Source organism: Heterodontus francisci, chromosome 1 (genome assembly GCF_036365525.1).
Source record: "Heterodontus francisci isolate sHetFra1 chromosome 1, sHetFra1.hap1, whole genome shotgun sequence".
NCBI lineage: Eukaryota > Metazoa > Chordata > Chondrichthyes > Heterodontiformes > Heterodontidae > Heterodontus > Heterodontus francisci.
This window is the reverse complement of record NC_090371.1, coordinates 193,244,660-193,266,730: the sequence shown is the minus strand read 5'-3', so window position 1 is coordinate 193,266,730 and position 22,071 is coordinate 193,244,660. Positions and strand designations below refer to the sequence as shown.

The following is a 22,071-nucleotide window of genomic DNA, read 5'->3' as shown; positions in this document are numbered from 1 at the left end:
GCACATCCACAATGCGGGAAGGCAATTAAGGTACTTAAGAGGCCAATACATAGTAATTTTATTCTCCATTTTGCATTTATCCGATGGCACATGGAAACCATGGGGTTTCAGGGCTTCCGCTGGTGAAAGGAGGGGACAAGGAGATGGGAGCTAAGTGTTGGCTTCACTGGGCAGACATCGGGGCAGGCAACATCGTTTGGCAGTGACGGTGGAGGAGGGGGTCATTGGGAAACACTGTTAGGAGTGGGGCCAAGGTGCCAGAACCAAAGGTGAGCCAGACCAGGGTGCTATCGGGGCAGTGCTGCCTCATCGGAGGTCTCAAGTGAGGGGAGTGGGGAGGACCATTTGTCTTCAAGGCCTCGCACTCAGGGAGAGGCAACCCCTCATTGGCCTCATTCACCCTGGCTTCGAGGCGTCTGTTGAAGAGGGGGAACAGCAGTGAGGGAGGGAGGAGCAGGCAACAGCAGGGGCACCACTGCAGTCTGCAGACACACAGGAGGGACAGCATTTTTTTTTATTCATTCAGGGATGTGGGCATCGCTGGCCAGGCCAGCATTTATTGCCCATCCCTAATTGCCCTTGAGAAGGTGGTGGTGAGCTGCCTTCTTGAACCGCTGCAGTCCATTTAGGGTAGGTACACCACCTTGCTGTTAGGAAGGGAGTTCCAGGATTTTGACCCAGCGACAGTGAAGGAACGGTGATATTGTTCCAAGTCAGGATGGTGTGTGACTTGGAGGGGAACTTGCAGGTGGTGGTGTTCCCATGCATTTGCTGCCCTTGTCCTTCTAGTTGGTAGAGGTCACGGGTTTGGAAGGTGCTGTCTAAGGAGCCTTGCTGCATTGCTGCAGTGCATCTTGCAGATGGTACACACTGCTGCCACTGTGCGTCGGTGGTGGAGGGAGTGAATGTTTGTAGATGGGGTGCCAATCAAGCAGGCTGCTTTGTCCTGGATGGTGTCGAGCTTCTTGAGTGTTGTTTGAGCTGCACCCATCCAGGCAAGTGGAGAGTATTCCATCACACGCTTGACTTGTGCCTTGTAGATGGTGGACAGGCTTTGGGGAGTCAGGAGGTGAGTTACTCACCACAGGAATCCTAGCCTCTGACCTGCTCTTGTAGCCACGGTATTTATATGGCTATTCCAGTTCAGTTTCTGGTCAATGGTGGCCCTTAGGATGTTGACAGTGGGAGATTCAGCGATGGTAATGCTGTTGAATGTCAAGGGGAGATGGTTAGATTCTCTCTTGTTGGAGATGGTCATTGCCAAGCACTTGTGTGGCGCGAATGTTACTTGCCACTTATCAGCCCAAGCCTGGATATTGTCCAGGTCTTTTGCATTTCTACATGGACTGCTTCAGTATCTGAGGTGTCACGAATGGTGCTGAACATTGTGCAATCATCAGCGAACATCCCCACTTCTGACCTTATGATTGAAGGAAGGTCATTGATGAAGCAGCTGAAGATGGTTGGGCCTAGGACATACACTGAGGAACTCCTGCAGTGATGTCCTGGAGTTCAGATGATTGACCTCCAACAACCACAACCATCTTCCTTTGCACTAGGTATGACTCCAGCCAGCGGAGGGTTTTTCCCCCTGATTCCCATTGACCTCAGCTTTGCTCGGGCTCCTTGATGCCATACTCGGTCAAATGGTGCCTTGATGTCAAGGGCAGTCACTCTCACCTCACCTCTTGAGTTCAGCTCTTTTGTCCATGTTTGAACCAAGGCTGTAATGAGGTCAGGAGCTGAGTGGCCCTGGCGGAACCCAAACTGAGCATCACTGAGCAGGTTATTGCTAAGCAAGTGCTGCTTGATGGCACTGTTGATGACACCTTCCATCACTTTACTGATGATTGAGAGTAGGCTGATGGGGCGGTAATTGGTCGGGTTGGACTTCTCCTGCTTTTTGTGTACAGGACATACCTGGGCAAAATTCCACATTGGCGGGTAGATGCCAGTGTTGTAGCTGTACTGGAACAGCTTGGCTTGGGGCGCGCAGGTTCTGGAGCACAGGTCTTCAGTAATACAGCCGGAATATTGTCAGGGCCCATAGCCTTTGCAGTATCCAGTACCTTCAGTCATTTCTTGATATCACGTGGAGTGAATCGAATTGATTGATGTCTGGCATCTGTGATGCTGGGGACTTCAGGAGGAGGCCGAGATAGATCATCAACTTGGCACTTCTAGCTGAAGATTGTTGCAAATGCTTCTGCCTTATCTTTCGCACTAATGTGCTGGGCTCCCGCATCATTGAGAATGGGGATACTTGTGGAGCCACCTTCTCCAGTTAGTTGTTTAATTGTCCACCACCATTCACGGCTGGATGTGGCAGGACTGCAGAGCTTAGATCTGATCCGTTGGTTATGGGATCGCTTAGCTCTGTCTATCGCATGCTGTTTACACAGTTTGGCACGCAGATAGTCCTGTGTCGTAGCTTCACCAGGTTGACACCTCATTTTGAGGTCTGCCTGGTGCTGCTCCTGGCATGCCCTCCTGCACTCTTCATTGAACCAGGGTTGGTCTCCTGGCTTGATGGTAATGGTAGAGTGGGGGATATGCCGGGCCATGAGGTTACAGGTTATGGTTGAGTACAATTCTGCTGCTGCTGATGGCCCACAGCGCCTCATGGATGCCCAGTTTTGCATTGCTAGATCTGTTCGAAATCTATCCCATTTAGCACAGTGATAGTGCCACACAATACGATGGACGGTATCCTCATTGTGAAGGCGGGAGTTCGTCTCCACAAGGACTGTGCGATGGTCACTCCATCAATACAGTCATGGACAGAAGCATCTGCGGCAGGCAGATTGGTGAGGACGAGGTCAAGTATGTTTTTCCCTCGTGTTGGTTCCCTCACCACCTGCCGCAGACCCAGTCTAGCAGCTATGTCCTTTAGGACTCGGCCAGCTCAGTCAGTAGTGGTGCTACCGAGCCACTCTTGGTGATGGACTTTGAAGTCCCCCACCCAGAGTAAATTCTATGCCCTTGCCACCCTCAGTGCTTCCTCTAAGTGGTGTTCAACATGGTGGAGTACTGAGTCATCAGCTGAGGGAGGGCGGTAGGTGGTAATCAGTAGGAGGTTACCTTGCCCATGTTTGACCTGATGCCATGAGACTTCATGGGGTCCGGAGTCGATGTTGAGGACTCTCAGGGAAACTCCCTCCCTACTGTATACCACGGTGCCACCACCTCTGCTGGATCTGTCCTGCCGTTGGGACAGGACATACCCGGGGATGGTGATGGCAGTGTCTGGGACATTGTCTATAAGGTATGATACCGTGAGTATGACTATGTCAGGCTGTTGTTTGACTAGTCTGTGGGACAGCTCTCCCAACTTTGGCACAAGCCCCCAGATGTTAGTAAGGAGGACTTTGCAGGGTCAACAGGGCTGGGTTTGCCGTTGTCGTTTTTGGTGCCTAGGTCGATGCTGGGTGGTCCGTCCAGTTTCATTCCTTTGTATAGACTTCGTAGCGGTTAGGTACAACTGAGTGGCTTGCTAGGCCATTTCAGATGGCATTTAAGAGCTAACCACATTGCTGTGGGTCTGGAGTCACATTGTAGGCCAGACCAGGTAAGGACAGCAGATTTCCTTCCCTAAAGGAAGGCACAGGAGGCTGGAAGAGGATGCAGAAGAGCATTCCAGTTGCCTCCTGCGCACAGAAGCTACCCTCTGGAGAGGATTTACCAACCGAGACTCAACTACCTGTAGATGTCCGAGAGGCAGTGTTTTTGAGACTGCACTTCTCCAGGGAGGCTGTCACTGATCCCTGTGCCATGATGTAGCATGAGCTGAACCCCATGGGTCTTGGTGGCACCCAATGACAGTGGCACCAAAGGTCACCGTGGCACTGAACTTACACGCCATCTGATCATACCAGGGATCCACTCAAGATATGTGTGGAATCTCCCAGTCTGTGGTGTATTGCTGCATCGAGGTGGTCTGCTGTGCACTGCACAACGTGTTGCTGCAGAGGGGGAGAGGCATTGATCAGTGAGGACATTGTGGAGCGAGTATCTCCTCTGATGCTGAGGATGTGGAGGAAGATGTTGCCCAAGCAGTGACCGATGAAGGGCCCCAGGGACAGCAGGAAAGGCACCATGAGATACGTGCAAGGGGAGCACGAGATGCCCTTAGACATTCACGTTTCCTTTGAGCCTGACCACCTTGTGGAACTGCAACAATAAAGTCTTACCTTTAAACAGCCCTGTTGTCGCCTCCTTCATTCCGCATTGCAATGCCCAGGTGCACATTGCACAGTGGAAAGGCCGAAGCTTTGAGCAATCAGGGCTTGATTCCTCACTACTAGACCCCTGGGAGGAAGGGTTTAAATGAATCCCCAAAAGGCATTAACAATAGAAAGGTGACATAATGAGTGAACATCATTTGTTTATTCTGCGTCACACCAAATGCTCCACTATCCATCTCAACTGCACCTTCACCCATGATCCCCGAAGTACAACTGTGTTCTCTTTTTAAATCTTTTCCAGGTACTCCTACATGGTGCTCCCCCATGCTGTCAGCTGAGGTAGAGGCAGGCTGCTGACCTTGTTTCTCTCTGGCTTGGGATGACCTTGGCGGCCATCCTTTGGCTGCCTGAGGTGTGAAGAGCCCCAGCACATTGAGGTCCTCCTGAAAAGGTGCAGGGGTGACCTCTGTCATGGGTATGATGGAGGCACTGGGGTCACTGGCAGAGGGACTGTGGGGCTTTGTAGCTGCTGCCCATACCAGGAGCACCCTGAGAGGAGCCCCAGATGCAACAGACAGCCTCTCCTCCCCCTTATAAGGCATAGTTGTACCTCCAGGCTCAGCTGAGAGGGACGTGGACCTGGTGGAAACTCCATGTGCCTCATCCCCCTCTTGCCTTGCCACCACTACATGGTGCTCATGTACAATGCGATGGTGTGCATGTCTGCGCGCATCTCTGGCAGTCATTGATTAGAGTCATAGAATCATACAGCAGAGAAACAGGCTCTTCAGCCCACCACGTCCATGCCGACCATAATGCCTATCTATACTAATCGCACCTGCCTGCATTAATTCTATATCCCTCTACGCCTTGCTCATTCAAGTACCTGTCCAGATGCCTCTTAAATGTCGCTACTGTTCCTGCCTCCACCACCTCCTCAGGCAGCTCATTCCAGATACCCATTATTCTTTGTGTGAAAAATTAACCCCTTTGATCCCCTTTCAACTTCCTCCCTGTCACCTTAAATCTATGCCCTCTAGTTTCAGTCACCCCTACCATGGGAAACAGACTCTGGCTATCTATCCCTCTCATAATTTTATATACCTCTATCATGTCCCCTCTCAGCCTCCTTCGCTCCAGGGAAAACAGACCCAGCCTATCCAATCTCTCTTTATAACTCAAGCCATCCAAACCAGGCAACATGCTTGTGAATCTTTTCTGCACCCTCTCTAGCTTAATCACATCTTTCCTGTAGTGCGGCAACCAGAACTGCACACAGTACTCCAAATGCGGCCTAACCAACGTTATGTACAACTGTAACATGACGTCCCAACTCTTGTACTCAATGTCTTGGCCGATGAAGGCAAGCATGCCATATGCCTTCTTCACCACCCTGTCTACCTGTGTTGCCACTTTCAGGGAACTATGGACTTGCACCCCAAGGTCTCTCTGCTCAACAACACTCCCCAGGGCCCTGCCATTCACTGGATATGTCCTGCCCTGGTTTAACTTCCCAAAATGCATCACTTCACACTTGTCTGCATTAAATTCCATTTGCCACTCCCTTGCCCACTTTCCCAGTTGATCTATATCCTGTTGTAACCTTAGACAACCTTCTTCACTGTCCACTATACCACCAATTTTGGTGTCATCTGCAAACTTACCAATCATGCCCCTTACATTCACATCCAAGTCATTTATATATATGACAAACAACAGAGGGCCCAGCACCGATCCCTGCGGCACACCACTGGCCACCAGCCTCCAATCTGAAAAACAACCCTCCACTACCACCCTCTGCCTCCTATCACCAAGCCAATTTTGTATCCAATTTGCTAGCTCACCCTGGATCCCATGTGTTCAAACCTTCTGGACCAACCTCTCATGCAGGACCTTGTCAAATGCCTTGCTAAAGTCCATGGAGACAACGTCCACCGCCCTGCCCTCGTCAATCCTCTTGGTCACCTCTTCGAAAAACTCAATCAAATTCTGAGACATGATTTCCCACGCACAAAGTCATGCTGACTATCCCGAATCAGACCATGCCTTTCCAGCTGCATATAGATCCTGTCTTTCAGATTCCCTTCCAATAACTTTCCCACCACTGATGTAAGGCTCACCAGCCTGTAGTTCCCTGGCTTATCCCAGCTGCCCTTCTTAAATAAAGGCACAACATTAGCTATCCTCCAGTCTTCCGGTACCTCACCCGTGGCTAACGATGATACAAAAGTCTCTGCCAGGGCCCCAGAAATCTCCTCCCTTGCTTCCCATAGCATTTTAGGATACACCTGGTCAGGCCCTGGGGATTTATCCACCTTAATGTGCTTCAAAACCTCCAACACCTCCTCCTTTGCAATGTTGATATGCTCCAGGATATCGGTGTTCCCTCCCTTGAACTCACTAGCTTCCATGACCTTCTCCACGGTAAATACAGACAAGAAATATTCATTTAAGACCTCGCCCATTTCCCGTGGCTCCACACATAGATTGCCACACTGATCCTTAAGGGGACCTGCTCTCTCCCTAGCTACCCTTTTACTCTTAATATACTGATAGAATCTTTTAGGATTCTCCCTTATCTTATCTGCCAGGGAAATCTCATGGCCCCATTTCGCCCTCCTAATTTCGTTCTTAAGTGTAGTCCTACATCCCCTATACTCCTCGAGGGACTCACTCGATCCCAGCTGCCTATACCTGACATATGCCTCCTTCTTTGTCCTGACCAGACCCTCACTATCCCTCGTCAACCAAGGCTCCCTAAACTTGCCAGCCTTGCCCTTCCATCTAGCAGGAACATGCCGGCCCTGAACTCTTCCTATCTCACTTTTAAAAGCCTCCCACTTGCCAGACGTTCCTTTACCTGTAAACAGCCTCTCCCATTCAACCTTTGAGAGTTCCTGTCTGATGCCATCGAAATTAGCCTTCCCCCAATTGAGGACTTCAACCTGAGGACCAGTCTTATCCTTTTCCATAACTATCTTGAAGCTAATAGAGTTATGGTCACTGGTCCCAAAGTGCTCGCCCACTGACACATCAACCACCTGCCCATCCTCATTGCCTATGAGGAGGTCGAGTGTAGTCCCTTCTCTAGTAGGGTCATCCACATACTGCTTCAGAGAACTATCCTGGACACACTTCACAATTTCTTCCCCATCTGATCCCTTCGCACTAAGGCAGTCCCAGTCAATATTAGGGAAGTTAAAATCACCTACTATTACAACCCTATCATTCCGACACCTATCTGTGATTTCCCTACATATTTGCTCCTCCACTTCCCTCTGACTATTGGGGGGCCTATAGTATAATCTCATCAAAGTGATCACCCCTTTCTTATTTCTAGGTTCTACCCATATGGCCTCGCTGGACATTCCCCCCGAGATATCCTCTCTAAGTACTGCCGTGATGTCCTCCCTAATCATTAGTGCAACTCCCCCTCCTCTCTTACCTCCACCTCTGTTACGCCAGAAGGATCGGTAACCTGGAACATTGAGCTGCCAGTCCTGCCCATCCCTCAACCACGTTTCCCTAATAGCTATAATATCATAATCCCATGTACCGATCCATGCTCATCTGCCTTACCTGTAAGGCTTCTTGCATTAAAGTAAATGCAGTTTGGCCTACCAGACCTTCCACGCTCCCTGTCCTGCCCCTGCTCGGCCTGCCTACTGGACTTGCTTGCTTTAACCTCTACATTTGCCTCAACTATCTTATCGGAGAGACTACTACTTTGGGTCCCACCCCCCTGCAAGACTACTTTAAACCCTCCCGAGTAGTACTAGCAAACATCCCCGCAAGGATCTTGGTCCCCCTCCAGTTTAGATGCAACCCGTCCTTCTTGTACAGGTCAGCTCTGCACCAGAAGAGATCCCAATGATCCAAGTAGCTGAAGCCCTCCCGCCTACTCCAGCTCTTCAGCCACACATTCATTTGCCTAATCCTCCTATTCCTACCCTCACTAGCACGTGGCACAGGGAGTAATCCTGAAATTACAACCCTAGAGGTCCTGCTTTTAACCTTCTGCCTAACTCTCTATATTCACTTTGCAGGACCTCATCTCTCTTCCTGCCTATGTCATTAGTACCAATATGGATCACGACCTTTGGCTGCTCACCCTCCCCTTTCAGAATGTCCTGCAGCCGCTCTGAGACATCCTTGATCCTAGCACCAGGGAGGCAACATACCATCCTGGAGTCTCATTTGTGGCCAGAAAAACGCCTATCTGTACCTCTTACGATAGAATCCCCTATCACTATAGCTCTTCCGACCCTTTTCCTCCCCTGCTGTGCAGCAGAGCCCTCCGTGGTGCCACGAACTTGGCTGTTGCTGCTTTCCCCTGGGAGGTCATCCTCCCCCAACAGTATCCAAAGCGGTATTTCGGTTTGGGAGGGGGATGGCCACAGGGGACTCTTGCACTACCTGCCTGCGCCAACTACTCCGTCTGGTGGTCACCCAATTCTTTTCTGCCCGTGCAGCCATTACCTGCGGTGTGACCAACTCACTAAACGTGCTATCCACGACGTCCTCAGCATCGCGGATGCTCCACAGTGAATCCAGCTGCAGCTGCAGCTCCGTAATGCGGGTAACCAGTAGCTGCAGATGGATACACTTCCTGCACACATGGTCACCAGGGACATTGGAAGCGTCCCTGATTTCCCACATAGCGCAGGAGGAGCATATCACAGGGCTGAGCTCTCCTGCTATGACTTCCCCTTAGGTTAAATAGTTACTCCCTTAATTAAAAAATACTAATTATACTCGGGGCCTTGTTCTACCCACTTCAATCTAAAGTCCTTAAAAATAAAACACTTTCGTAGTACTCACCTTATCACCAGAGGATTTTTTTCCAACAAGAAATAAACTTTCCCCTTATTTTTTTAAGATGTTCTAACAGCTGCTACTCACCAGCCAATCACCTTGCAGCTTTCCTCTGGCATCACTGTTTGCTTTTTTGTTTCAAAACTCCGGCACGTTGGAAGAGCTCCTCTTTGCTCCGTTCCTCTCTGCTCCGCTCCCGGAAGGTAAGCGACTGGGCTTCGATCCTTGGGGTCGATTTGGTCTGTTGGATCTGGGTCACCATGAGAGTCGCCGATCTCTCAATGGAGGAAGCCAGATATGCAATCGTCAGAGACAATGCAACACCCAAGACCTGAATGGACTCCGCCATCAACCATGCTGGTGTATGCATTGCCTCTGTCATCTCTGCCAGATGTTGTCTCACCTTTTGGTGAAGCTGCAGCATTTTCCATGTTGCCGCCGCCACCAGAGGTGTGTCATCAGCCTAGGCCTCAGCATGGGCCTGGCCTCCCACAGTCCTCTGACTGCCAGTGGCCTCGGCTGTCACAGCCTCTGTCAGCTGCTCGGGCATGTTTGTGAAGTGCTGATTAGGTTGTGTGCCCGAATCTAAACACAACCAAATACCCACTGACATGAGAGTATCTGCGCTGATGGAGGGTGCGGGGCAATGATGTGACAGTGCACCCCCTGAGGCTCCCTCCTCCTCCTCAGAGGTGGCCGTTTGACCATCAGTCATTCCAGCTCTTCACTCCTGTTATTCATCTTGACCTGCATGAGAGAACAGAGACATTGAATGGTTAGAGTCTGCCCATTGTGACACACTAATCACCCTTACTGTGCAGCTCCATTGATGCAGTGGTGAACAGATGAGCTGCATGACTCATTTGTAACAGATGCACCTTGTGCCCCAGGAGATGCTCACTCACTCTTTTGGGTAGGCGCCTCTGCCTCGGCATCAGCTATGGAGCAACCGCCTTGCTGCCCTGCCAGTTCCAAGGCTTCCTCCTCCATCGGGGTGAGGACATGGAGATAAGGCACTCCATTGCTGATCTTGGCACGTTCCTTCTTATTCTGGGCTGTCTTGTCCTGCAGACACAATGATAGACAAAATTAGTCTCCAAGCGGGGATAAGTCCCAGACCCCTGATGGTGATAGTCCAGCGCGCCATGATGGGGGAACACTTATGTTTTCTGCATGCGTGTCCTCTCAGGGGACTGTATGGGTTATACAATGACTGATGTGCACCCCTCACCAAGATGCAGCCAAGCCTCAGGCAGCATGTCCAGCTACCATTCCCCAGTGAACATAACAGGGTAGTCACTCCCTTTCCACCAAACGCTCCCTCTTGCTGAACCACATACAATGCCCAAAGGGTCCAAAGTGTTTGAAGCTCTCACCTTAGCAGCCTGGATGAAGTCATTGACCTGCTTCTTGCACTGGATCCATGTCCAGGGAGTGACCACAAGGCTGCTACCTCCTCCTCAATCTCTGTGCAGGCTCGCTTGATCAGGCGGGCAGGTCTCCTCCTCTCGTCCCTGGGAAGGAGAACCTCATACCTTATCCTTGCAGCCTGGAGGAGAACCTGAAAGAGGCATCGCTAAACCATGGGGGCACCGGGGGTCTTCCTTCAGCCGTGGCCAGTGTAGAGTCACGATCAACACCTTATCTAGCGTGCAGCACGGCCAGCAGTCAAGGTCCAGGGGGAAAAGAGGGCACTGAGGAAGGCTTTTTGTCCATCCAGGCCCGAGTGAATGTAGGGCTGGTAGTGCTTTAAATCTGGTGCCAGCACCTGCCATTGCGTGAGATGACAGCGCCATCGGCGTCCCCTTCCCCACCTCAGGCCCTTGATTACAGGGGCCCCACACCTCCCCATCCTTAATTAGCCAGCAGCCGTGTGATCATGGTCTGCCGGCCATATTTCACTCGTGCAGCTACGGCACCCTCTTCTGCTGCTGCCGCTGATTGCTCCGCCGTCACATTAAAATTCACATGCTGGGAGTGAATCTTTTTTTATTGATTCCTGAGATGTGGGTGTCGCTGGCAAGGCCAGCATTTGTTGCCCATCCCTAAGTACCCTTCAGAAGGTGGTGGTGAGCTGCCTTCTTGAACCGCTGCAGTCCATGTGAGGTAGGTACACCCACAGCGCTGTTAGGAAGGGAGTTTCAGGATTTTGACCCAGTGACAGTGAAGGAACGGCGATATAGTTCCAAGTCAGGATGGTGTGTGACTTGGAGGAGAACTTGCAGGTGGTGGTGTTCCCACGCATCTGCTGCCCTTGTTCTTCTAGTTGGTAGAGGTCGCGGGTTTGGAAGATGCTGTTTAAGGAGTCTTCGTGCATTGCGGCAGTGCATCTTGTAGATGGTACACACTGCTGCCACTGTGTGTCGGTGGTGGAGGGAGTGAATGTTTGTAGATGGGGTGCCAATCAAGCGGGCTGCTTTGTCCTGGATGGCGTCGAGCTTCTTGAGTGTTGTTGGAGCTGCACCCATGCAGGCAAGTGGAGAGTATTCCATCACACTCCTGGCTTGTGCCTTGTAGATGGTGGACAGGCTTTGGGGAGTCAGGAAGTGAGTTACGCGCCGCAAGATTCCTCGCCTCTGACCTGCTCTTGTAGCCATGGTATCTATATGGCTACTCCAGTTCAGTTTCTGGTCAATGGTAGCCCCGAGGATGTTGATAGTGGGGGATTCAGCGATGGCAATGCCATTGAATGTCAAGGGGAGATGGTTAGATTCTCTCTTGTTGGAGATGGTCATTGCCTGGCACTTGTGTGGCGCAAATGTTGCTTGCCACATCAGCCCAAGCCTGGATATTGTCCAGGTCTTGCTGCATGTGGACATGGACTGTTTCAGTATCTGAGGAGTTGCGAATGGTGCTGAACATTGTGCAATCATCAGCGAACATCCCCACTTCTGACCTTATGATTGAAGGATGGCCATTGATGAAGCAGCTGAAGATGGTTGGGCCTAGGACACTACCCTGAGGAACTCCTGCAGTGATGTCCTGGAGCTCAGATGATTGACCTAGAACAATTACAACCATCTTCCTTTGCACTAGGTATGACTCCAGCCAGCAGACGGTTTTCCCCCGATTCCCATTGACCTTAGTTTTGCTAGGGCTCCTTGATGCCATACTCGGTCAAATGCTGGCTTGATGTCAAGGGCAGTCACTCTCTCCTCACCTAGCAAAGATACTTTGGCATTCTACATTAATACCTTGACTATAACACACGTAGTTTAGTTACAGGTTACAATGCATCCCTTGCAATATGTGCCAACCCTTTGTCTAAAGCTGACCTAAATCAGTTCTGTAGCCGATCATATGTCTGGTTTTGGCACAAAAATGTTCGCAGTTATATGGAGTCCCAGTCCTTCTCTCTACCATATAATTCCAGTTCTCAAGTTTGCTGCATTTTGTTTTCCTTGCATTGTTCTACTTGAGCTTATCTCTGTACTTTTCCAACAGACCTGAACGTGACTGCACAGGACAGTACTTTAGCTCTTCCACTACTCAAGTTATGTATATATGTTCCTTCTAAGTTAAGCACACTCCTTACCTATAAACTAGCTTTAACCAGTACCACATTTGTTGCACCTATGCTAGTCACTCTTAGCTCTGTTTTTATATTTATTCTTGGCAAACAGCCTGGTCTTTATTCAGCAGAATTCCATTCGTCCCTCTTTACCCCTTGCTGGTCCACACATATTGGGTAGATTTTGACTTTGCGCAATAATGTAAAATGAATTGCCAGTTCACAATCGTCTATTTTTACACTACTTTACAATCAAAATCTATCCCATTCTCCCTATATATTTACTGTAGCTCCATATGCTAAGTAACCCATGATGGTCTTTACCAATGCCAAGTTGTGAATCTATTATGTTACACACTATCCTACAGCCAGCCCTGCGCGCCATCAAGTCCTAGAGAAAGCTTTATAACATTACTGTGATAATTAATCCAAGCTGCATAATCTTATTCCAAGGTATATGTTTTGGGCTTCAGAAGGCTCTGTCCCAAGCATTCATCGTGCAACTCTAAAAGCCACTGGAGCTGTCACCATTCTAAAGACCATGAAAAAAGTGAAGACTTTAACTTTGGATCTTATTGATAAGCGACTCTTCTGGGTTCAATGTGATGCTGAGAATATCTCGAGCAGCTTCGGGTCATGTGATTACAATGGCGATTCAGCCCATATCATGAATCAATCAATGCAGTAAGTGTCATGACAAAAAAGTCAAGTTTATTTTTGTACCCCAACTTCCCTCGATTGCTCTTTTATTTGCTTTGTTATATATCTGATGAATTGTCAAATATCTATATTCCATTTCAACACAATGTTTAATTTGGTCTACCTGTATTAAACAGGAGCAATAATCAAATGCACATTAATTCTGTGTACTTCATTCAACATAGTATCCTGATATTAGTTTTTTTTAAATGTGACCATTGATGTAAAAATATATTGCCTTATGTTTCAGTGGAGACATGAACCTAAATATTTTAAATGGGTTAATGCCTCCATTAGAATTAGAAACCAATGCATTAATTATTCAGTAATATCACACAATATCTTTTAGGCTATATAGATTTGAATTCTTTCCTGTGCATTGATTCTGCAGTAATCTATTTCCATACACTGAAGTGATGTAATTTGTAGCAAATTCCGAGGAAAGACTGCTGTAGTGGTATCTGTTTTTTTGGTTTTAACAAACAAGAAGTGTGGAGAGACTGATATTAGAGTTAAAGTTTTACCTAAATTCAAAAATTGTGACAATTACAGTTAGTTATAACTTTTTTAGCTATCTTTTTCATTTTTAGATGGATCATTATGACTGTGCATGTATCATTCAAATTCCTGAACTCTTGGCTTTGAATCCATATACTCACTATAAAACAACCTCTTGTGTCTGTTGTATGCATTACATCTATCATCTACACTATAACCATCATGTATACTTGTCAAATTTTTTTCTTCATTATTTGTTAAGTCTTGGTTTTCCTCCTTTTCAATTGGTTATTTTCAATATTGATCAATCATTTCATGTAAGCCTTTCTCTTAAATTCCAATTCTCCCAATCACATTTTATCAGGAAAGAAATTCTGCACAAAATATTCCAGCAAAAAGTATTCTCCAAGATGCAGCTGCTATGACAGTTCCTCACTACCCTACAATTAAAAGTAAAATCCATCACATCATAAGCACATAAGTATCAGTTTGGCTCAGTTGGCAATACTCTCACATTTGACTCATGTGACAGTGTGTTCAAATTCTACTCCAAAAATTCACACTCCAATGCAGTACCGAGGGTAGGCTGGATTGCTAGATGTGTCATTCTTTGGATGTTATAGAAACCATGGTAGCCAATTTGCACACAGCAAGGTCCCACAAACAGCAGCATAATCATAACCAGATAATTTGCTTTAGTAATGTTTGTTGAGGGATAAATATTGGCCAGGACGCCAGGGAGATGTCCCCTGTTTTTCTTCAATAATGCCATAAGATGTCTTACAGCCACCTGAAAGGGAAGATGGGGCCTTGCTTTAATGTTGCATCCTGAAGGCAACACCTCTATTAGTGCAGCACTCCCTCAGTAATGCACTGAAGTGTCAACCTAGACTTTGTGCTCAAGTCCTGGAGTGTGACTTGAACCCACAATCTTCTAACTGAGAGGCAAGAGTACTACCAAGTGTGCCACAGCTGTGAAGAAAGTGAATGGAAAATATGCTCTCTCCTGACCAGCCTCCTATATTCCACCCTCCATAAAATGATCTCATCCAAAGCTCTGCTGTTTGTATCCTAACCCACACCAAGTGCTGCTCATCCATCATCCCTGTGCCTGAACATTGGCTCCTGGTCCACCATTGCCTCAAATTAAAAATTCTCATCTTCATGTTCAAATCCCTCATGGTCTCACCTCTCCCTATTTCTATAACTCCCTCCAGACCTAAAATCTACCAAGAACTATATGTTCCACCAACCCTAGCCTCTTATGCAACCCCCACTCCTTTCATCTGTCTATTGGTGGTCATGCCTTAAGTCATCTAGGCCCTGAGCCCTGGAATTCCATCCCTAAACTTCTGTGCACCTTCACTTCAATAAAATATATAAATTTAAGTTATTGTAGTCATTGTAAAGAGGAAAGAAAATCAGAGTATTATTTTTGTATGACTCGCTGCATTAGTGTGCAAACTGTAAGAATGTGTAGCAGGGATAAGGGAATATCTGCTGGCTTTTTGTCTGGGATTTTAGTTTGAATCTAAGCATTAACCTTCCATGTATGGGACCAGAATTTAAAGCCAGACTAGATGGATGGGATGAATGTCTCTTTTATCTATTGGTTCCAAGGGAAAGAAGAAATGAGATGATTAGTCTCAGTTCAGTTACTGTGAGACATGCGCTCACACCACAAAACTGCCCTAATTTGACAATGATTTGCTCAAAATAAACAATACAAATTCTCTGCGTTTCAATTCTATCATTTTAGAAATGAACCCCAGTGCTTTGTTTGCTTTTTTGATGCATTGCTACTTTTAATGATCTGTGTATCTGTACCCCCAGATCTCTTTGCTCTTCTACTCCACTTAGACAGTTATTTTCCCAGGAGTACGTGGCCTCCTCTTCCTTTCAAAACATACCACCTCACACTTGTCTATATTGAAATTCATTTTCCAGTTACAAGCCCATTCTGTAAGTTTATTAATATCTTCCTGTATTTTGTTGCAGTCCTCCTCTGTATTAAGTACACCCCCAAATTAATGTTGTCTGCAAATTTTGAAATCGCACTTCTGATTCCCAAGTCCAAATCATTTATGTAAATGGTGAACAACAGCTGTTCTAGCACCGATCCTTCTCCCAAACCACTTTTCACCATTTCCCAATCTGAGTAACTGTCTTTAACCCCTACTGTCTGTTTTATGTTTTGTAGTCAGCTTGCTACCCATTCTGCTACTTGTATTGTGACTCCACACGTTCTGACCTTAGTCATGAATCTACTAAGTAGTACCTTATCAAAGACCTTTTGAAAATCCAGATATATTAGACTGAATTTTCCTGACTCCATGAAGGCGGGGGAGCCAGGAAAATGGGGCGTGTTGAGTCAGAATGGCTCCCCAATGCATTCTCGTCCAGGGACAGGCTAGAAATTGGATCAAGTGGCCGCTCCACACAAGCAGGCAGCCAATTACTCTGGTTAAGGCCATAATTAGGAGTGATTTAGTAGCCTTGCCATGTGCAGAGGCTGCCGGCTCAATGGCGATGGCTTCCCTGCCGTCGGTGCCGGCCAATCCCAATCCACTGGAGGGTTTTTCCCTCCATCCCAATGGTCCTGCCGGCCTAGATTTTGTTTATTACTTCACTGCTGTGCAGGCCAGCGAGGACACCTCCCAGCTGAGGACCCCTCATGATCTCTGATCTGCCTCAGCAGTGCCCACCTCTCTCAGTGGGGCTGCTGAGGCTCCAGAGCTGTGGGCCCTCTGATTGGGCCTGCAGCATCAGAAGCCTGCCCGCCATCCATCATGGGGTGGCAAATACAGAAGTGGCCAGTTAGGAGGCTGCCTCTCAGAAGATCTCTGAGACAGTCTCGCTGCTGCAAGTCTGGTCTTGGACCCCCATCTGGTCCCAACGGTGAGGTTTCGAAGCCCACTACAAAATCCAGCCCATCATGTCTACTACATTACTCTTGCCAACCATTTCTGTTACTTCTTCAAAAAATTCAATAAGCTTGGTCAAGCATGACCTTCCCTTTAGGAAACAAAAGCAAAATACTGCGCGTGTTGAAAATCTGAACCAAAAAAAGGAAATGTGGAGAGAGAAACTGAATTAACATTTCAGGTACGTTCTGATACAAGGTCATTGATCAGAAACGTTGGGCAGAATGTTATCAGGCCCCCAGTGGCAGGTTGGGAGTTGAACAGGGGTTAGGCGGTAAAATAGTGGGGAGCTGCCAGGGAAGTTTCGCAGCAGCAGGCTGCGAGGTGGACAAGCTGCCTGCTCCAAGGAGGCGGGCAGCTGATTTGCATCATTAAACCCCCTGTTAAGAGACATTTCATGGAGCCGTGTGGGGAGGACCCCAAAGAGGGGGCCACGGCAGGGAAGGCAGCCCCTGCAGTCCCAGTGATCCCCGAGAGGGCTTTCCCTTCTGACCCTCAGCTGTCCGAATTTTTTATTTTTAATTTACTTACCTGGAGACACTCCGATGTCTCTGGCCTGTCTCAGCAATGCCCAGGTCTCCCAGTGGCGCTGCTGAAGCTTCAGAGCTGCTGGCTCTCTGGGCAGTAGCATCTCAAACCTGCCCGTCATCCTTCATTGGACAACGCTCCCGCATGCAGCCAATAAGGAGGTCGCCTGCAGCAAAAGCACTGAGCTGGTCCGCTGCCGGCAAGTGCAGGCTATCGACCCACTTTTTGCCCATTTGGGATCCCAAAGCCTGCTGTAAAATTCAGCCCATTCAGTCCATTAACTCTGTTCCTCTCTCCACAGACCTTCCCTTTGGAATCTGTGCTGACTACTTTTTATTATGTTTTCAAATGTTTTTCTGTTACATATTCGAGTAAAGATTCCATTATCTTTCCTACCACTGATATTAAGATAATGGGCTGGATTTTACCAGCCCCCTGACGTTGGAGATCATGGCAGGGGGGCCCAGAAAAACCTCCAGGAGAGGCCCGCCACGGGCATCGACGCCGGGAAGGCCCCGAGGTGGAACACTGCTGGGGGGGAGTGAAGTTTTCAGAGCGGGTGGGGGGGGGGGAAGCGGGAAAAACTCTTGCTATTGGTTGAGGGGATGGTGGGAGGGATAAAGGTCAAAGTTAATAAAGCTCGGGTGGGGGAAGTTCAGGATCGGTAGAAAAGTTTTTTGGCAGGGAGAGGACTATTATTAAAGTGAATAGTCTTGGGGGTTGGGAGAGGGGATTGAAACTGTGGATACATTTTTATGTTTAATTTTCTCTCCCCATTCACTTTAAATATTGAAATGATGCAGAAGGGCCTGAAGCCTTTTAAAAATGGCGCCGGCACCTGGACAGTGGCACTAGACACCATTGCCGGGACGGAGCGCCCGCCTCCTCTATGTCATCGGGGGTGGTGGTAAATGAGTCGCTGCGCTAAATATTGTGGTGGCTCTGCGGCGCACATCTCGTGCCATTTTTGAAGCTCGCCCCATTGGTCTATATATCCGGTAACTCATTCTATTTGCCTTTTTTAAATATAGGAATCACAGAATCGTGTTTTTTGTACTCAAACACATTTCATGAGGGAGGAGGTGTAGTCACTTGATCTAGTTTATAAGAAGAAATTGGCACTGTGTGAGATTCAAGAAGAAAACCAAAACACAATATTTGTCTTGATGATTTGTTATGTCTCCTTCTATCTGAACAGTCACCAGCCATTTGGAATGTCTCTCTTTGCTGAGCACATGTACTACTCAGATTGGAAAACTGGCACTATTCGTCGAGCAAACAAGTACACTGGGAAGGATATAGTTACCATCAGCCCTAAACCGTCTTTTTTGCCTCCAGCTGATATCAAAGTCGTGCATCCATTCCGCCAGCCAGCAGCAGAGTCAGGCTCACAATTATCAGGTACAGAGACCTTCAATCAACAATTTTACTGAAATGACTTTAGTGAAGCTTCCATTTGTTTGGAATATTCTGTTGTGTTGCAAAGCTCAGTTACAAGTAATAATTTCTGGATTACTACCTGAGCCACTTGCAAATTGGCATCGAGGCATACAGATTGGAGGTTTAAATGTGTGACTGAAAGAATGGTGCAGGAGGCAAGAGTTTCAGTTCATGGGACACTGATGCCAGTACCGGGGAAAGAGGAAGCCGTTCTGTTGTAAGTTTCCAGGTGGATTTTACTTAACTAGAGGTGAAACAGAGGACTGGCCATTTGTCTCACCTGGGATTCTTGACCAAGATAGACCTATTACGTATGGACTTACATTCTTTAATCAAGTCAGAGAGTTTATTAAGTTTAGCTAAGATTTACAAACTTAATACTTAACAACAGCAATGGGTATACAGCTGCAACACAGCACTGATGGTTCCTGCTTCTGAGTCCGCTGGGGCACAGTCTTCTCTCCTTCTCTTGCTGTGTTCTGTTGACCATGGTCAATCTTCTTCGAGGTGTGCCACCAAGATCCCAAACTCTCCTCTTTTTATCTCTCTTCGTGGTTCTCTGTTTTGCCATATTAGGCCATGGTTTAATGCAGCCAACATGATTGGGTTAAGACTACATCACTGTTGCTCCTAGACTCATGATGGCTTATCATGTAGACCCTCACAGTTGGTTCCTGTTTTTGACATTTGACATATACTTAAAGTTCCCCTTTTTACTGAGATAGCTCTATTTCTGCAGCTTTGCAGTGTTAAGGATTAGACAAATTGACCTTCTTATCCTTACTATTATTCTTACATAAGTGCAGAAAAACATTTTCCAGACTCTACAATTATCAATTCAATATTAAACATTATCCAAAGCCCAATTGGAGCCAAGCCTACCCAACATGCCTTGCAGTCAAATTTAACATTGTTATTAACAATTACAGAGCTATTCATAAATCAAGTTATCCTGATTCTCTATTTTTATATTCAGCAAAGCTGTGCTGGTATGCCTTATAATTACATTTCTTATGTAATTAAAACAATGTTTTATAACAGATACATACAGTGAGAGAAAATATTTAAAAGTCTGAGTCCTACACCATTAGGAAAGACACTGAGTTGGGAACAGTAATCACGTAACTGGGGCGGTAGATAGGGATTTAAACTCATAAGGGGGAGGGAGGGTTCAGGTAAGGATAAATTTATAAGTCTAAAGAGAAAAGACAAAACTGTACACCAGAATAGAGATCCAGGTAAAATAAAGTAGATTGTGCCATGAGGGGACAGAGAGTTTAACAGTGGTAATAGGGTATTGACGACAAAGGCCACATCAGGGATAAATAGTAAAGAGTTAAAATGAAACACACTGGGCTGGATTTTACCAGCCCTTTGGAGACGGGCTGGGAGGCAGGAGGGCTGGTAAAATAGGGGTGGAAGGCATGGGAGGGAAGCCTCACATTTTCCCACCAGCACGACATATTCCCAGAAGCGAGAACAGCAGCACCGTGGCTAGCCACCAACCGGAGGCCAATCAAACTAATTAATTATGCAATTAATGGCCTCTTCGTGTCTCTGCCAACATTTTACCACCATAGGGACAGGCAGCCACCGTATGGGGAGATCGCCAGATATAACAGGACGGCCTCCCAGCCAGTTCCTGGGGAAGGGGGCCTTTCCTTTATAGGTGCCCCATGGCCCACAGACGGCCCCTTGGGTGACAATGGTCGCCCCTGCAGTTCCGGTGTCACCGCTGAAGGGCTCACCCTTCCGATCACCAGGGCCTGCTTGCTTAACCCCAGCACAGTAAAGAAGAAAACTTACCTGGCTTTCAAAGTACCACAACATAGAAGCGCCCTATTCTTCTCCGTGCTGCCTCAGCAGCGGCCACCTCCATTGGTAGTGCTGCTGAACTGCTGGCACTCTGAATGGGCCGGCAGTGCTGAGAGATGGGTCGCCATCTTCAATTGGATGGCGGTGCTGGCGACAGCCTCTTAATTGTAAAGTCCCACCTAGGGTCCCACTGCCTATCCTCGCTGGCTCGGGACCTGCTTTCGGTTCCAGTGGTGGGACACCCTATGATTTGAAAAATTCTGGCCGTTATACCTGAATGCATGAAACATTTACATCAAGACAGTTGAATTAATGGAGATAAATGGGCTTGAATTAGTAGCCATTACTGAGACATGGGGGGAATTCTTACAGGCAAGGGAAGGTGGGTTTGGGTGCATGTGAGGACTTAAATCTCCTAAAAATGACATTGGGTCAGGATTCTGAGATCTTCGCGCCGACTTCTGGGTTTCACCCGGGTGACTTGGAGGTGAGCAGGCAACTGTCAGGTAAGGCATTTAAATATTCAAATAGGCAATTAAGTACTGTTTTAATCAAGGATTCTGGCTTTAACAGCCAGTGAACCTATTTCCGGAGCTGTCAGCAAGTCGCCAAGGTCACCAAAGTGAGCGCACAGCAGAGAGTGTTTCTTTAGTGAAACTGACAGGCTGGGAAGCCATTGATGAGTGAAACTGAAGAGCACCAACCATGGCCAGGTGAGAGGCTGCTGCTCACAGTACTTCTTCTCAGGGAGTGCTTCCAGTGCTTGACAGGTGATTGCTAACTTCTTGTAAGTCACTTCACCTATCTTGCACTTAATTTATCTACATCTGCACTTCCTTGCTGCCAGCTTTCACTAAGGCATGGGAACAGCTTATGTAGCTCTACCTTGCACCTCTCATAAGGAAAAAGAGGAGCAGTAGCACGAACAGCACCAGAGCAACACCAGCATCAGCACCAACTGCCTTCTCCACAGAGCAGAGGCGACGGACACAGAGATCCAGTTCCAAGAAGGTAAAACCCCCAAAATAGGGTCCACAGACAGAGGATCAGCTCTCTCAACATGTGTGAGCAGCAGCACTCAGGAGGCTCAGGTTTTCATTTCAGTTCATTACTGACATCTGCAGCCTCCTGGAACAAAACCTCATTCCCAGTGGACCAGGTGGGCATGCATTGCCATTGGCCATCAAGGTTCTTTTATCTTTTCCATTCCTTTGGTTGCTGTAGCTACAAAAATCTATGTGCTGTTGAGCTTTTCTGACCCGTCCCAGGGACCCTTTAATTAGAAATCCTTCCTTTGACAGATTAGGCGCCTGATCCGCCCACCCTCTCTGATTAGTCAGGGAAGCTGGAAGTGGGATACTAATGCCATGGCTCAGTTAAAGCCCAGGCAAAGCCCACTAGAGATTTCAGTCGGCTCCTGACCCACTAATGGTCCCACCGTTTCGGCAGGGAGTAAGTGTTGAAAACTCCACACATAGTTGCAGGATGACTAAGGTTGGAAACTAAATATTCCAGGGTACTTTTAGTAAATATAGAAGCAGTAGTGAAAAAAGTGAGAAAAGATCATAGCTCAGAAATCAGTATGGGTGGGCTAAGAAATAACAAAGGACAGAAAGTACTGGTGAGAGTAATTTTTAGGCTCTCTAACAATAATTAC

General features: G+C 47.6%; 1 protein-coding gene across 1 annotated transcript in view; it reads left to right on the top strand.

Moving 5' to 3' along the window:
* Positions 1 to 22,071, top strand: part of egf (epidermal growth factor) — a 197,532-nt gene that overhangs the window by 67,402 nt on the left and 108,059 nt on the right. Inside the window, exons 7-8 of the mRNA XM_068032277.1 lie at positions 12,964 to 13,194; positions 18,358 to 18,560. Coding sequence (XP_067888378.1) covers positions 12,964 to 13,194; positions 18,358 to 18,560 — 434 coding nt within the window. The remainder of the gene's footprint in view (positions 1 to 12,963; positions 13,195 to 18,357; positions 18,561 to 22,071) is intronic.